Here is a 16742-nt window from a genome sequence, read left to right on the forward strand (position 1 = left end):
ACAGGACACTCACAGTATATGAAAGCGAGGGCCTGCAGGAGCACGACTCTGGTCAGCCAGAAGGTGCCAGTGCGCAGCCGGGCTGGAGAGCCCACGGGATCGCGAGCAGGAGTGGGTGGCGACGCCGGACTCTGATCCACATCTCCGACCTTCCGTTTCCTCAGCGACCCCTCGGGCGCAGCCATTACCAGGCTATCTGGGCGCATGCGCACGGAGGTCCCGCCCACACGTCTGGAAAGTCACACAAGCTCCCCTGGACGACACGCCTACCACTTGCAGCCAACGCCCACGCGCCACGCCCTCTCTGGGCGGTCTCGCCTAGCGGTGGGCGTCTCCGTGGTGGCTTCAGCACGTGCAGAGGGTCAGGCACCAGGGGAAGGAGCGACTGGAAGGAGCCGGTGGATCCCCACTCTGTAGCAGGGAAGGCCAGGCCTGTGGCAGCGGCAGAGCAGGTCCTTCACCCTGCGCTCCCAGGCTGCCCGCAAAGCATACAGACAGTTGGCGGGAACAAGCCTGAAAATCAGCCTGGAGCCTCCAGCTTCCTGTCCTACCTAAATCTCCTTTTCTGTGGTCCTCAAAGACCCCAGGAAACAAGTGGCGCTCCTTTGAGGATCTGAGAATGGATCTCAAGCGATGTATGTGGCCAGAGGGCCATCAAGGAGTCAGAGGGGAAGACTTTACCGACCAATGGCCTGAGCAGAAACCCCAGGAGACACACCTGCGACTCTGTTTTTATATTTTATTTATTTACTTACTTATTTTTTAGGAGCGCATAGTGGTCTTGAACTGTCATTCCTCATGACTCTGTTTTCCTCGGTACTGGTATTACAGGCCACATGCCTGGTAGCAACTCTCCTTTTTCATGTGAGGGGTCACTCAGGCCCTGCACGCAAATGATACTGGAGAGGTGCTCTGCGGCAGAGGAGAAAAGACTGTGTGCAGGGCCATGGCACCACCAGCCCTAGGGGTCCTCAGGCAAACTACAGGGCTCCCGGGAACAGCTGGTGTCATTGCAGGATTTCCTTCATTTATCTTTCAGAGCTCTTTACGTATTACAGATCGTGCGCCTCTGTGAATTATCTCTACTGTTTTTAACACTTTGTCTTTAGTATCTCCTTTTTGCTCTTGCTGTTTTGACATATAAATTACCAGTGTTTGCATGGTCCAACAACTCGTGAGTGTTGATTCCCTCCATGCCCACAGTGAGCCTCTCCTGGGTCAGGACTGGTATGCAGCTGCTGGGACTCTTCCCAGCCTCCAGTCTCCCTGATTCTGGAGTACTAGCATATAAATACATCCTATAAAGTGTTTGGGGTTTTTTTAGTTTCCTTTTCTTTTTCTTCAGAAACACTCCCTTGGGAGCCCAGCTGTGAAGTATGCCCCGTACAGATGTTGCAATAGATAATACAAATACTTCCCACCTGCCAGGCCTCCCACAGGCCAGCATCTGCCCAAGGTCTCAAAACTTTAGAGACTGAAGGCAGAAACCTATGTATCCTGTATACAGGTCCTTCCTTAGGAACCCTTGCCCCTGCCCCTCCTTCTCACTAGCATGGGCCAGGCTTGGGATGGGCCAGCCGAGGCGTTTGGGGAAGGCAGCTCAGGCCTGCACAACTTCCCCAGGTCATTTCTGGAAGCCAGGGCTGTGCAGGGGATGGAAGGAAAGGAAGGACAGGTCACACCTGACCCTGGGTGCTGCTGCTCAGGTGGGGACCATCCTCACAAAGGGCTCTTTGTCCTCAGCTTCCCCTTGCAGTGGTAACATTGTCTCCCTGCAGAAGGGCACAATGGGGCATTGTGCAGAGCATAAAATGGGCCTCTTGTTCCAGCATCCAGCGCTCCAGCTGGGGCTGGGACTCAGCTCTAGGCTTCCTCTCTGGGTTTGCCCACAGTGGGCGAGGCCAGCTGAAGGGTCTGCAGGGAACTCATGTCCTTGGTGGCTCAAGTTTCTTGCCCCTGGCCTGCCTTCTTGGGATGCTGTCTGGAACTGGCTTTCAAGCAGGTCACACAGGGCAGGGTTGAGCCAAGCAGAGGTTAGTGTCTTGCCTATTTCAGACCCGAATTTAATAAACAGTACACTGGGAAGCTCGGTGTGATGGTGCATACCTGTGATCCCAGTACTGATGGTGCTGAGGCAGGAGGATTGCAGCAAGTTTGACCTAGCCTGGGCTAAACAGTGAGACTCTGTTTTAAAAACTGAAACAGCACTGGTGTATTATTCACCCATAAAGAGGAATGAAGTTGAACATGCTACCGTATGGGTGAACTCTAAATCCTCGAGTGGAGACACGTCAGACATGTTGTAGGGAACCTGTAGAAGAGGCACTTGCATTATGAAAGATGAAATCGTGGTTTCAAGAGGTGGGGGGAGAGAAGGGGACATGGGGACACCTTTTGGGATGCTTTGAAATTAGATGGATACATGACATGCTAATATCCTACGTGCCACTGAATCCTTTGGTTTATGTGAATTTCAATTTCCTCTCTCTCTTTCTTTCTTTTTCTTTTTCTTTTCTTTTCTTTTCTTTTCTTTTCTTTTTTTTTTTTTTTTTGGATACAAGTCTCATTATGTAGCTCAGGCTGGCCTTGAACTTAAAGCCATCCTCCTGCCTTTGTCTTCCCAGAATCAGAATCACAGATGTACATCGCTTCACAGATATATACCTAGCTTCAACGAAATTTTTTTAAAAAGTAAACAAAAACTATGAATGAGCCCCTTGAGTGGGATGTTTCACGAACACCTAGAAGGCATCGCTTCTACTTGTCAGAGTAAGTTGTGGCTTATACCACACTTGTCTGTGTGTTGAACATCTGGCAGCTGAGCTCCTAGATCTACACTCAGCTGTGCTCCACATAGAAAGCAAAACCTAGACAGAACTAGGCAGCTGGAGGCTCATGTACAGGAGAGGGCCACAGGGGGCCCTGAGATTTGCTCCTGTCCCTTTAGAGGCCACCAGCATGACGCAGGCTTCTAAACATCACTTTTAGCCAAAAACTACAGAAACAGTCAAGCTGGCAGGCCAGAGGGAGCAAAGATGAGGAATGGCTACCCTGGGGATTCTGGGAAAGAGTTCCAAGAAAAGGGAGGGAAAGTGGGGAGGGGTCCCAAGAGGGACTGCCAGCTCAGGCCCCGGCTGGTGCCTCTGGAGGTTCGGGGCTCACCCGCTCCTAGTTGGATCCTGTGTCCTAGCTCCCTGAAGCCTCCAGCACAGTGGCTGAGATGGGTATGGGGACAGGGCACACTGCCCGCCGCTAGCTGGCAGCTCTCCCAGCAGCTGCGGAACGGCTTCACAGAGGAATGAGCCCCCTGTCAGCACCTCGTCCAGCTGTCCCCAGGCACCCCAGCCCAGCAGTCCCCACTGTCTCAGGGCTATTGTCCCTGACATGCAGGCGCAGCTGTCTCTGGCTCCCCAAGAACCCAGCTTGGGCTGAATATAATTGTGCACCCTTCATTTACCCCAATTTTTCATGTCTTGAAGTCTGCTTGTGGAAGCGGGCAGGTTCCACATCTGTTGCCTTCTCCTAGAAGAGTGGTCAGTTGGGCTGGTCCCCCCGACACACACACACACACACCCGCGACTGTCCACTGGCCAAAACCCGTCAGAGACCAGCAGGTGCGACAGTGAGCAGGTGTCATGCCATTTGCTGGCTGGACTGAAGCTGTGACTCACAAGTGGCTGTTCTCTTGGCTGCTGTACCTCTTCCACTGCACCCTCAGCTCCCCCTGAACCCCAGGGAGATGAGGCCTTGAGTGCCAGCAGCAGCTGTGATTTCAAGGTAGAATGGAAGTATAATGTATGGGGTAGGGCCCTACAGCAGAACACGGCCCTGAGCTGTGTTCTGAACTGGAAGAATTCTTGGAAAGCCCCAGCCCAGAGGTCAGAACCCGGAGGCCTATGGGCTGGACTCTGCCCACAGAGCTGTATGTGCTGTCACTCACTGTATCAGCCACGAATGCTGCCCAACAAACAGCCCAAACCACAGTGTATGCCCTACTGCGACCTAACTGAAACCTCCCTCACCACATTCAGGGGAACAAATGCAAACCAGACAGTCGAAAGCCATTTAGTGGTGTGTTTAATTTGCCACTGATAGGTATTTGGACCTTTCAATCATGGCAGAAAAGGTTTGGGCTGTAGGGACTACTTTGTTACATTTTTATTCTAAGTCATCATTTGCTGTACTGTTTATTCCGGAAACAGGTTTCTGCTTAGTAAAGTTGCAACTCTGGACCCCATGGATGGGCAGGAAGCCTTGCTGGATCGGAAAAGTGGAGCTTGAGGGAATGAACACAGGAACCAAGTGAGTCCCCGCCAACGTCTGCTCTAGACCCTCATTTCTGGGGAGCTCAGTACTCACAGGATTCTGGCATGGAGTAGGTGATGGGGAAAGGCTAGGTTCAGGGTGATGTGGGGTCCCCAGGATGAGCACCAGGCATGGGGCTGGGGATCCAGGTGTCTAGTGTCACCTGAAGTATACTGACACTCTGTCACCAGACTTCACCATCCCAGTAACAGATGCTGACACCTTTGCTGAGGGCGGGATGGAGTTCACTTCCACCCAGGAAAAGCTGCTTGAGCACCCTGAGGACCCTACTGAGGATGGCTTTGACTTCCAAATGCTCTGTCCCAAGGAGGAAGTACCAAGACCCTCTGGATACTGTTGGGAGTCAGCTCCACCCAGGGCCCTGATAGGGTGAAGGAGGGGGTCCAGCTTGAAATTCAGGGACCCAGGAGCACCAGAGGCAACTGGACAAAGCAGTAGAAACAACAGCTATTCCCAACACGTCTCTGGCCTCTGCACACACCTGTCACGTTGCAGAAGATAAGTGTTGGACTCCACCGCATGGGTTAAAATACAGCCCCTTTCCAGAATCCTTTCAAACTGAGACTGTCCCAGCAGGGTGTCCCAAGAGCCATCAAACACCAAAGATGCTGCTAGGCTGGAGGGAGCATGTTCACTCCTCCCCGGAGCCAGAGGCAGGCTGGGGACACACAGTGTAGCAGGGCATGACACAGGAGTGGACAAATGTGGTATGGCAGGAAAATTGCTCCTGTAGGTCTGAGAGATGGACCATGGGGCAGCAGAGAGGGGTAGGTACTGACATCAGCAGCTCCCCTACAGATGGCCATTCCTTTGAGGGACTAGCTCTGACCCCAACTGCAACTTCCACTGCAGCCAGCTCTGACAGTGTCCCTGAGACCACTGAGTGAAGAGGGGGTGGGAGACTGAGGGCCTGGCCTAGTGCCCTGAGCATGTTACTGGGAGGCCAGCCTTCTGGAAGTGACAAGTAGATCCACTGAGGCCCTCTCCTGCCTCTGGGAACACAGTGGGCAGGGCAACAGTCTACAGGAGCCCTGCTTGAGTTCACCCTTCGCTGCCTGCGCATTTTGTTTCTTCCAGGCCAACGTCAGCAATTAAAAATCTCCATGGCTGTGCTGGGATGCCCTGCCAGCTGCCCGAAGTACAGCTCTGGATGCAGGGGCAAAGGGAAAACCAGGCCAGGGCTGAGGACACACAGCCAACAGACCTACTCAATCACCGCCCAGCCTCCCCACAACCCCCAGGCTCCAGAGCCAATGGTCCAGGAATGGGCACCTGGACTAAGTTTAGCCAATGAGATCCTCACTCTAGAACTGCAAAACCCACATGATAACAGGGAAGTTCCAGGCCAGGGCAAGGTCATGCAGACTGGGGCAAAACTAGCACCAGCCGGTGGGGGTGGAAGAAGAGTGAAGAGGAGGAGGAACTGGTCCACACCTGGACAAGGTCCAGTGGCCCACAAGGTTAGTGGAGAGGCGGTCCCTACAGTTTCCACGCAAGTGTTAAAGAACTGTAGATTCCTGCATTATTGTTAAGGCCTGTGCTATTTGGGGCTACCGGGCCTTCGCACGGGATGCCGCCCACGGGGGCTACTCTTTTCTCCTTTCATAGAAGCCTCAAACTTCAGATCTCAGCTGAACCACCACATCCTTGAGATTTCTGGGACCACCCTTCTGAAAGTCTCCTTCCCGACAGGGTGCATCTCAAGAGAGGGCTAGTTGCCCCCTTGCCCTCAACACTAGGAACTCCAGATCAGGGCTATGAAGCAGGATCCTGACTGTTTGGTCCCAAGGAGGCCATGGCACGAAGCTGTGTTTAATCAGTCCTAGGGAATTCATAAAACCCACCCTGAATAGCTTTCTTCCCAGAAGCCACGGCTTCATGTCTGTTCAGGGTCTGCCTAGTGGCTGAGGATGTGAACCAGTCAGCCTCAAAGGAATCTGAAGACCTGGAGGATGTGCTGGCCTTTCAAGGTGACCCAACAATAGCCTGGCATGGGCCTGGAGCAACACCTGTGGGACCACGGCTTGTACTGGGCTCAATTCTGAACACAGCCTGGAAGAGCTCAGGGCACCATGTGTGTGCCAATGTCCTGGGCAGGACTGGGTCAGCTCCTGGCAGCCCATAGTGGCCTATACCTGCATAACTAACAGGGGCTGGCCACCAGTCCTCTGGGGGTCAGGGAGTCACTAGAGCCTCCAGTGACGGGAAGGTTCAAACTGCAGGTAGAGCCAGGATAAGCTCCACCTCCTTTTTTCCAAGGGTCCAAGCAGTCTGGGGATCTGAGAAGTGAGTATATTACAGCCCCACCAGTGGGGGCCAGGAAGAAGCTGCACTTCTGGGGTACCCAATGAAAACTCAGTTTTGTGTTTTCTTAGCAAGGTGGAGGGCCTGAGGGCATGGGTCCATGGAGGCACGGGTTGGGACCTGAGACCTTAGGGGTCAGGCCTGTCTCCATCCTAAGCTACGCCTCTTAGACTTCTTTTGCTGGTATGGATGGTGCTATGACAGTGCACTAGACAGCGGGGGAAGCGGGAGGACTTTATGCCTCCAAGACACTTCTTTCCCAGGAGGTGGGACCCTGAGTGGAGGGATCCTCAAGGGAAAGGACAGCCCCTGCAGATGTATAGGGAAGGGACTTTCTTGGCAGGTGACAGTTAAAGTAAGGGTAGAGTTCAGCAGACAATGGCAGCCAGCTCTCCACCTACCCAACACACACACACACACACACACACACACAGACACACACACACGTACACACACACACACACACACACACACACACACACACACAGCCTCTCTTCCTTAGCGGTCCCCTCAGCAGGTGGCAGGGACGTGGACCTCCTTCTTCCAGGCAGGAGCCATAGATGCCCCAAGGCCACAATTGCACAGCACTGGCCCTTTCCAGGGCTGCAGGGAAAGCCTGAGGTTGGGTTCCCAGACCAGGAGATTAGGGCACCACTCACGCCTTGGCTGGAGCTGGGGATGGGAGGCCAGTCCTGCGCTAAGCGCAATGGGTTAAGACTTCCCAATTGGTTTTTTTTCTGGGAAAAGGAGCCCCTGAGGCGGCACAGCAGGATCCACGGTTTTTCCCTGCTGCTGCATCCACTGGTTTGGAAAACAGGCGGCCTCGTTTACGGTCACCTGGCTCTCGAGAGCCACAGCTTAGGGTGGCAGGTACGACGCCTCCACTGAGTTTGGCGAGAGAATCCTAGTGGCCCTTGGAGACCTCCCGGCCGGGAGCCAACTCGCGGGGGCGACCTCGGGCGCGGCTCGGAGTGGCGGCTTGGCGCTGGCCTCAGGAGACACGTCCCCTCTCCAACCCTGAGCGCTCTCCTCCTTCTCTCCAGGCGCCGAGGCGAAGTGGCCCGGCGTGGCCTCCGCCTCCGCCAGACCACCCAGGCCCGCCCGCCAGGGCCTCTGCGCCCCCGCCACAGGTCATACCCGGAAGGACCTGGGCCCCCGCGTCCGGCCGGGCCATCCGCCGACCGCCCTAGGGACTCAGCAGCCCCGGCCTGCGCAGCCCCGCCCAGCGCCCCCGTCCTCCCACCTTTGTCCGGCCCCGGGGTCCTCCAGCTCACCTAGGTGCATGAGTTACCAGGGTCACCTGGTGGCTCCTGTCATTGCGCCACCCTCAGGGCAGAACCCAGATTTGTTTGAAATAGCGGATTCGAGCCTCACAGTGGAGGGAGGGACGTTGGGCTCAGGAACCCTGTGGATTAGCATCCTCGCCAGCCGCCCGAAAGTCGAGCCACGCTGCAGAGAACCCGGCGCTGGGCAGTCAGTCACCCTTAGCCTCTGACCCTGCCTCAATCGAGGGATCAGGCTTCGGGGCGCCTGGCCCACGTGGTGCGGAGGGCGGGGTGGGGTCCGCTTCCTAAGATCAGGGGCGGGGCACCCAAGCTCCGCCTCGAGGAGGGCGCGCCTGCCAACCCGGGCCGGGAGGGGCGGGGCTTCGGCCAAGGTTTAAAGAAACTTGTTGCGGGTCCCAGAACTGAGACAGAGCTGCAGCGGCGGATGAGCGGCAGCTGGGCGCCTGCGGCGGGGACAAAGATTGGGTCCTGCGTGGCAGCCTTGGATTCCAGAGTGTCCGTCCACAGCGTGACCTGGCGCGACCACTGCGTCCATCCCCACTGAGCACCCCTCCGTGCGTGGTCCCGATGCTGGACATGAGTGAGGCCCGCGCCCAGCCGCCCTGCAGCCCGTCCGGCACCGCTAGCTCCATGTCACACGTGGAGGATTCAGATTCCGACGCGCCGCCGTCGCCCGCGGGATCGGAGGGCCTGGGCCGCGCGGGGGGCGGCGGCCGAGGGGACTCTGGTGAGACGGCAGACGAACGCTTTCCAGCCTGCATCCGTGATGCCGTGTCACAGGTGCTTAAGGGCTATGACTGGAGTCTGGTGCCTATGCCCGTGCGCGGCGGCGGTGGCGGCACGCTCAAGGCCAAGCCACACGTGAAGCGGCCCATGAACGCCTTCATGGTGTGGGCGCAGGCGGCGCGCCGCAAGCTGGCCGACCAGTACCCGCATCTCCATAACGCAGAGCTCAGCAAGACCCTGGGCAAGCTGTGGCGGTGAGTGTGGGGACTCATGACACTCTGGCTGAGGAGGGGAACGTAAGGGGCTGAAGGAGGTGGCGTCGTGCCCAAGCTTGGGTTGTGCTCCTGGGCTGGTTCCAGGGTGGGTCTGATGGAAAAACACCTTGGTCAACAGAGACCAGGCACCAGATGTGGGACCTTGGAGATGGACCCAGGCCAGTGCCTGGAGTGTGACCCTCCAGCTCTTTCTCCCCTCCTGGGGTATCCTGCTGAGAAGTGCAGAACTGGGGATCCCACCATGGCCTGCAGGCATAGGGGCAGGCATCAAGCTGCTTTGTCCTGGGCAAAAGCTGGGACTCGGGATAGCCGTGAGGAGTCCGAGTCTGCTGGCTGGTACTGTCCCCAGGTACTTCTCCCAGGCCACACCAACCTGGAATGGAGGAAGGGAGGAGTGGGTGAAAAGTGGGAGAGGCTCAGTGGGCACTTTGGCATGAGAAAGGCAGGCATTGTTAAAGAAGACAGAAGTTCCTCAGCACAGTACATCCCAAACCTCCCAAGCTGCCTCTGCTTGAGTTTGAAACAGTCCATGTTAGTAATACCAGGCTGAGCAGGACAGGGAGGTGGTCTTGCCCATCCCAGCTTTGCCCGCAGGTAGAGGTGCAAGGCCGAGAGATTCTTAGGGTGTGTGTGTGCTCAGAGGACAGTCTCCTGGATTTTGCCTTCACCGCTGGAAGCTTGAGACCCAAAGGACAGCACACCCAGCTGCCTTGAGTCCCAGCAGGCTCCCAGGAAGCCTTGCCTTTGTCAAAGTGTGGTTTTCACTGGGTCCTGCCTTCCTCCTAGAGACTGACTGAGCAAGCGGGGTGGGAGAGAGGAGCAAATAGAGTTGGAAAGGGGGAACTCAGGAAAGACGGGGAATCGGGGTCTTGCTTGCTCCTTGGACTATAAAGACATACAGTCCTCACCACACAGGCCTCATCACTCTGTCCCACTGGTGCTAGGATTCTCAGCATGAGAGCAGGCTACCGACTGGAGGGTGTCCTGGCCTCTCCAGCACCCAACCCGGTGCTCCTGCTGTCTGACTCCAGGCCAACTCCCACAGCAGTGCATGGGCTGGTACTGCCTGGGCCCTTGGCAGCCCTGGAGCTCTGTGGACATCCTTGCCCTGCTGTGTTCTCTGCAGCTTGCTGAGTGAAAGTGAGAAGCGTCCCTTCGTGGAGGAGGCTGAGAGGCTCCGTGTCCAACACAAGAAAGACCACCCAGATTACAAATACCAGCCACGACGAAGAAAGAGTGTGAAGGCCGGCCGGAGTGACTCGGACTCCGGCACGGAACTGGGCCACCACCCTGGTGGTCCCATGTACAAAACTGACGCAGTCCTCAGCGACGCCCACCACCACAGCGACCACACAGGTAGGCTCCAGGACCCTTAGCATGGGGTGGGCAGTAGTGGAACTGACCTGGAGTGTGGGAAGGTCTTTCCGCCAGGGTTGGCAATCTGCAGAGAACCCCTGAAAAAGCTTCTCTAGATATAGCTATTTCTGATGCTCAAGAAGAGGGGGCTGCGTAGCCCCATCTAGCATTCTGGAGATGTGTATTCAGTGGGACTCACACACAATCTGCCTCCACTCTTCAATGACAGTAGCATGGGTCAACAGCCCCAGCTTCAGAGTCAGGCTGGTGGGTGGGGTCCCAGCAGCTCAGCAGCCTCGGTGAAGCTGGAGGTAGGCCGTGAGCTTCCCTTTACTCGGCTGTGATGGGGGAAGAACGGGGTTGTGTGGGTTCAGCTTGGTCCTCTGCCCAGGACCAGGCATTCCAAGAGTGCCCCATTAATGCTAGTTCTGGTGGGGCCGCCTGGCCACCTTCCACCCCCCACCCAGGTCTTCAGGGAGGGGCCTCGGGTCTTCTCACAGCACAGTGCTTAACGGAATTTTCTCAGCCAGTGAGTGAGGGCTAGGTCTGAGTTTGCAGGAATTTCTGGGAAGGTAAGGAAACAAAAAGCTGTTGATTCGTACCTGTGGCAGTTACCAAGGTTCCTGGTGTCACCCACCAGCTCCACCCTGGTCCCACAGAAGGGGCATTCATCCTTGAAATATACTCTCCTCCTCAGGCCAGACCCACGGGCCGCCCACCCCACCCACCACCCCCAAGACAGACCTGCATCAGGCCAGCAGCGGAGGCAAGCAGGAGCTAAGGCTGGAAGGGCGCCGCCTGGTGGACAGCGGGCGCCAGAACATCGACTTCAGCAACGTGGACATCTCCGAGCTCAGCAGCGAGGTTATCAGTAACATGGATACCTTTGATGTCCACGAGTTTGACCAGTACTTGCCCCTCAATGGCCACTCAGCCCTGCCCACAGAGCCCAGCCAGGCCACTGCCTCTGGCTCCTATGGGGGCACCTCCTACTCCCACTCCGGGGCAACTGGCATAGGCGCATCCCCTGTGTGGGCCCACAAGGGAGCTCCCTCGGCCTCAGCCTCGCCCACGGAGGCAGGACCCCTTCGGCCACACATCAAGACAGAGCAGCTGAGCCCCACCCACTACAACGACCAGTCACATGGCTCACCTGGCCGTGCTGACTATGGCTCCTACAGTGCCCAGGCCAGCGTCACCACAGCTGCCTCTGCCACGGCGGCCAGCTCCTTCGTCAGTGCACAGTGTGACTACACTGACCTCCAGGCTTCCAACTACTACAGCCCCTACCCTGGCTACCCGCCCAGCCTCTACCAGTACCCTTACTTCCACTCATCCCGCCGACCCTACGCCTCACCACTGCTCAATGGGCTCTCCATGCCACCTGCACACAGCCCCAGCAGCAACTGGGACCAGCCTGTGTACACCACCCTGACCCGGCCCTGAGGCTGCTGCATCCCGGGGGACTCAGTGCCCACGAAGCATAGCCAGGTCTTTGAGGTCTTCCGGAAGCGGACTCGGTAGAGGGTGGAAGCAGCCAGGACAGACTCGCTCCGTCAAGTGCCTGCTGAATCTGCAGGAAGCCAGGCTTTGTCTCCCTGTGTCCCTTTGCCTCTGGATATCCAAACTTCTGCCAGGGGACAGAGTTCTCTTTTCCTCCACTTCTCTCTCTCTGAGGTAACTGGTGATTTCGAAAACAGCCATTCTATCACTCTCCGGTTTGGGTGAGTGGGTACCAGCTCCTGGGTCTTCCATCTCCGTAGAAGAGAAGACAGCTACGGCTAAGGACAAAGGAGAGAAGGGGCCTCGGGTCCTTACCAGCCCAGCCAAGAACTCCCTGGGTTCAAGGGATGTTGTTCCCGTGGTGAAAGCACATCTGTGGACGCTCGGGATACATCCACTCGGGCATCTCTTGGGACCGATGTGAGATCGAGGGTTTCTCATTACCACAGTTCTTCCCAGCAAGGTTTGGCTGAGACAAACACTTCTCGTGTTTATTTTTATTTTTTTGTAATTTTTATTTTTAAGGCTTAAACATGTCTGTTTTGAAAGCTGTTGAAGATGTATTTATGTTCTGTATTATTTTATCTTTAATTAATGAAGTAATTTGTGCAGAGAGTAGAATTTAAGACAGAATGAAAGCGGGGAAGCTTGTCTTGTAAAGGGCAGGAGGGAAGTGGTCCAGCACCCCATGGCATCTCTTTACTTGGCCTTCAGATGGCCCGGGAGGCCTCCACCAGGCACAGGAGGAAATGATTTACCTCTTGGGGTCTGGTTGCAATGAAACGCCCAGCACCAGCATCAGGTCGGGCATTGGAAGACAGGAATGTCATCTCTGCCCTCAGTGGTGCCAAGCGGTAGAAGACAGAATTCCTGCAAGTTGGCAGCTGCAGAACCACGATAATCTTGGCTCTTTGGCACCAGGCGCTACTTACCAAGCTGTGAAAAGAGAGAGCCTCCTCCACTAACCTGCCTAGGTTCCTAGTTAGAAAATAACACCTGCTTCCCTGCCTCGCTTTGCTGTGTGCTGCGTGTGTAACCGGCTACTTTACAGAAACTTGTGCCTTTGAGACTTTGTACATTTAATCACATTTGAGAAGTTTGCTTCTTTTTAATTTTTTCTACTTTTCCTACCTTTTTTTAGAGGGAAAAAACCTGTCCTTTTTTTTTTTTTCTTTTAGTGTATCTCCTTCTGGGAGTGGGAGTGGGAACCACAGCAAACTCATTTTTTATGCAATCTTTTTTTTTTTTTTTTTTTTTTTTTGGCATTGAATCCAGAAAGACATTTGCTGTCCTTCGCCTGCTCTGTTTCGCTACTTTCTGACCAAGCAATGCTAACTTTTGTACAGATCAATTTGATAAAATTTAAAAAAAATGCTTTTTATCTACTTGGAGCATGTTTTGTGTATTACTTCTCTCAAGCCTGGGCGTTCTTTCATGAAGATTCTTAGGAGGGAGGTGACACATTGCTCAGGGTCTGGTTCCAGCTGCCCTGATCCGGCCACTGTGAGGGGGTACAGAGCCCACTCGGACTCCCCAAGGCAGGGGCTTCACCTCATCTTAGGGAGATGGCCAGACACCCCCTCCCAAACACTTGATCTGAATTTAAACACCATGCCTTTAGCCTTGTCTGGCTTTCCTCATTTTAGGGGCTACTCCCAAGCAGTCAAACACAGGTCCAGATGGGCCCTTCCAAACCATGTTTTCTTCCCAGGCTAATCAAGGCTGGTATCTGGGTAGCTGTGTGGCATGTCTCAAGCTGATGGGCATTTTTTTTGGGGGGGGGGTAGGGGTGTCTTGGCTCAGAGCCAGTCTGGGAGCAGAGAAAAACCATCCCAAGAGAGCCTGGCAGAGCTGTCTGCTCAGAGGGAAGTTTCTAGGGAGAAAATGGTTGTGAGGAGAGACAGCAAGGGGCCCTTGCCAAGCCTCTTGGGTGCATGTGGCTAGCAAGGGCTGCCAGGGCCGGCTGCACCCCAGCTATGTAGACTTCAGCCTCGGTCTGGGGGTGGAAGGGAGCCATGCCTCTCGAGAACCCCAAATGTGGAGGGGGTTTACTACTTTCCTTGCCCCGCTTTGAGAAGACTGACTCTAGGGCCTGCCAAGACCAGCATTTGGGGAAAGTCACTGGATTTGTAAGAGCTCGTAAGGTCTGAGTGCGTCAAGCTTCCAGGTGTGGGGAACGGTGCTGTGAGAACCAGCTTAACGGATGGCTGATGCCTTCACAGCCTGCCGCCCATGTGGACCCAGTCCTGCCAGACCCACATCCAGCCAAGGGTTGTCTGCACCCATATGGCCCTCAGAGTTCTCTCATTGACACCCCAGACCAAGGAGAACCCCAGGCGCCCGGCTCGCTGACAAAGCCGTGAGGCCCTGCTGCTGGGCTGGGATTAGCTTTGGGGCTTGCCAGGTTCCCAAGGGCCGGGTGGCCCTGCCAGTTCTGTTAGGACTTGGCGAGCCTCCTGAGCATTAACTCCTGGGGCCCGGGCCCGTCTGTCTTGCCAGCCAGTCCTGATTCTGAGTGTAGCTTCCTGAGAGCCTCCTTGTATCCGCGCGTCACGAAGTGGGACACCAGTGTCCTGGCCCATCCACCCCACCTTTTTCCTTGGAGATGCCCTGTACTTTGTACCTGCCTGCCTGCTTCCATCTCAACTCCTGGGGCTAGCCCAGCTGGTGGCTCCCCATCGGTACACTAGGCCCTCAGGCAGAACCCAAGGCTGGGGCCTGAAGGTTCCCAGGGCTGCACTGAGGCTGTGGCTGGGGTAGGCAGGTTGGGGAGGGAGGAGTATTGTTGTGTTGGTCCATAGGAAGAAATTGTCTGGCATCCAGCATAGCTTCAGTCTAAAAATACTTCCCTGGTCAGCTTCACCCTGAGTCCAAGCGCTGGAGTCCCTTTCTCTCAGAGAGTACCCATCCCTTTAACCTATCCCAGGGGCAGACTGGCAGAAAGTTCCTCCTTTTCATTTCTCGCCCAAAACAAGGTTGGCTCTGACCTCAGTCAAGCAGAATGCTATGTTCAGAAGAAAGGAGCGATACTCCTGTCTGCCTCAGCATCTGAGAGACTGGAGGAAAAAACCCTCCCCTCCTCCTGCTGATCTTAGGGTAGTGTCAGCTCTTGGGAGCTGGTGTCTGTTTGGCCAAGTTCGAATCCATCCCGGCTATCGGTTCCTGATAATGGAGGACTTGTACCCTCCAGGCAGTCCCTATCTTTCCAGACTCTCCCAGGTAGTCACATGGGATCTACCTCCCATCTTTTCTTCCCAGTGTCTGACCTCATGCCAAGGGACTCCAGCCCTGCCAAGGACTAAGCCTCTCTGTCCACCCTACCTCTGCCTACCCAGAGTTTGCTGGGACCGCTGTTAATGGCATTGGGCCCTGGAGATGTGCTCTGGGTGGTGATGTCCCAGTTGCCAGGCACTGGACAGATAGGGACTCTCATCTTTAGGCTGTGGGCCGGAATTATCTCCCGTCTCACTATACTACATCCTGGTCAGTGTGACCCTAAGACAAGGAGATAAACTGCCCCTGTCTGGCACCCATGCAGAAAATTGTTCCGAGGGAGGAGGACTGGATAGGACAGCATGTTTTCTGTCCTACTTTATCCTAGTAGCACAGAAGATGACCTCCTTAACCTAGTAAGGCTGCCTGACTCTGGCTTTGCCAGCCTGAGTACTGCCACCGGAGGGACTGCTCCCAGACACCTGCAGTCCCCCAGCCAGGATTCTCCCCCACGGAGTACCCTGACATTTCCAGGAGCTGCGGTCAATAGGGATATTACCCCACCACCACCATTACCACCATCATTTTTGATTCTTAGGGCATCCTGTAAGCCCAAGTCATTTGGGCCGAAACCTGGGCCTCTCTACACGATGGGTATCCAGAGGCTATTGTTTTGCCTGTCTACGAGGGGGTTTGGAACCGAGCAGTGTGAGATTGAGTGCTCGCCTCACCTACCCCACCCCAGGTCCCTCAGAGCCACCTCATCTTCTGCTGCAGTCTCCAAGAGTCTTGCTTTTCCTCACCCATCACTGAGGATGGTGATTTTTTTTCTGTCCCTCCCTCAGACCTCTTGAGAATCTTTTTGCTCATGTGCAAAATAAGGTGGATGATTTGAGATAAGAAAATATAGAGAGGAATAGTCAGAGTGCATGGCCTCAGAAGGTAGCCATAGCCTAGCTTCTTCCTCTTGCCTATTCCCAGGACGGAAGCCTGTCCACCCAAGGGCCTGTCTCCCTCCCACAGCATCCAGACACATGAACAGCTTTCTGTGGGGAGGCAGGATGGAACAACGGTTAGAAAAGCTGCCACTTACCAGTTTACTTCCCATGCCTCAGTTTCCCCCATGCCCATGATAGAAATTCCCTGAGGATAAACTAGTCAAGCCTGAAGTGTATGGCTCACTGGCTGACCTCTGTGAGTAGCACCTTCCTTCCTGTCTTGGCCAAATCTCAAGGGCACATGTCCCTGGATCCTTGTCCAGTATCAAGTGTCCCTCTCAAAGCCTTTCTATTCCCCGAAAGGGGCTGGAGTCCCAAATGTACATCTGGGCCCCCTACACCAGTCCTGAAGAAGTGTTCATCTTTCAGGAGACCCTCCCACACTAGGTTCCTGGACTAGCTCACATCTCGATTTTCTGGGATGTCTAGCACAGAGGACCCTGTAAAGGGTTAAGGGGCGCAGGCAACCATGCCCACAGCGGGTGGAGCGGCTGGTGCTGGGCCAAGAGCTGGGAAGGCACTGCATTTTAATGAATCATTATTGCCGGCAAGGCCTTTGTCTTTCTTTATCCGGTGCACAATAAAAGAATTAATTAGACAGAAAATGGCAGGCCAAGGAACTGACAGGTCATTAAGGGCTGCTGAGTGACCGATGAGACACAGGCCAAGCGGAGTTCCGCCCCGGAATGATAATGGCCAGCCGGGTGCTTTGTATGCAGGACCAGTGGGCCCGGGTGGCCAGCACTGTGGCTGCC

At 55.3% G+C, this 16742-nt stretch overlaps 2 protein-coding genes across 2 annotated transcripts in view; one reads left to right on the forward strand and one right to left on the reverse strand.

Moving 5' to 3' along the window:
- The window catches only part of Lmf1 (lipase maturation factor 1), an 85805-nt gene extending 85557 nt beyond the window's left edge, over positions 1 to 248 (reverse strand). The window contains exon 1 of the mRNA XM_059270284.1: positions 14 to 248. The gene's annotated coding sequence lies outside the window, so the exon portion shown is untranslated. The remainder of the gene's footprint in view (positions 1 to 13) is intronic.
- Positions 249 to 8336: 8088 nt separating this feature from the next.
- Positions 8337 to 12875, forward strand: Sox8 (SRY-box transcription factor 8). Its single transcript, XM_059269238.1, has 3 exons — positions 8337 to 8896; positions 10044 to 10273; positions 10971 to 12875. Exons 1-3 carry the CDS (start codon positions 8484 to 8486, stop codon positions 11717 to 11719), a joined length of 1392 nt encoding a protein of 463 aa, XP_059125221.1. The 5' UTR covers positions 8337 to 8483; the 3' UTR covers positions 11720 to 12875.
- Positions 12876 to 16742: the final 3867 nt, after the last annotated feature.

This window comes from Peromyscus eremicus, chromosome 8a (genome assembly GCF_949786415.1).
Source record: "Peromyscus eremicus chromosome 8a, PerEre_H2_v1, whole genome shotgun sequence".
NCBI lineage: Eukaryota > Metazoa > Chordata > Mammalia > Rodentia > Cricetidae > Peromyscus > Peromyscus eremicus.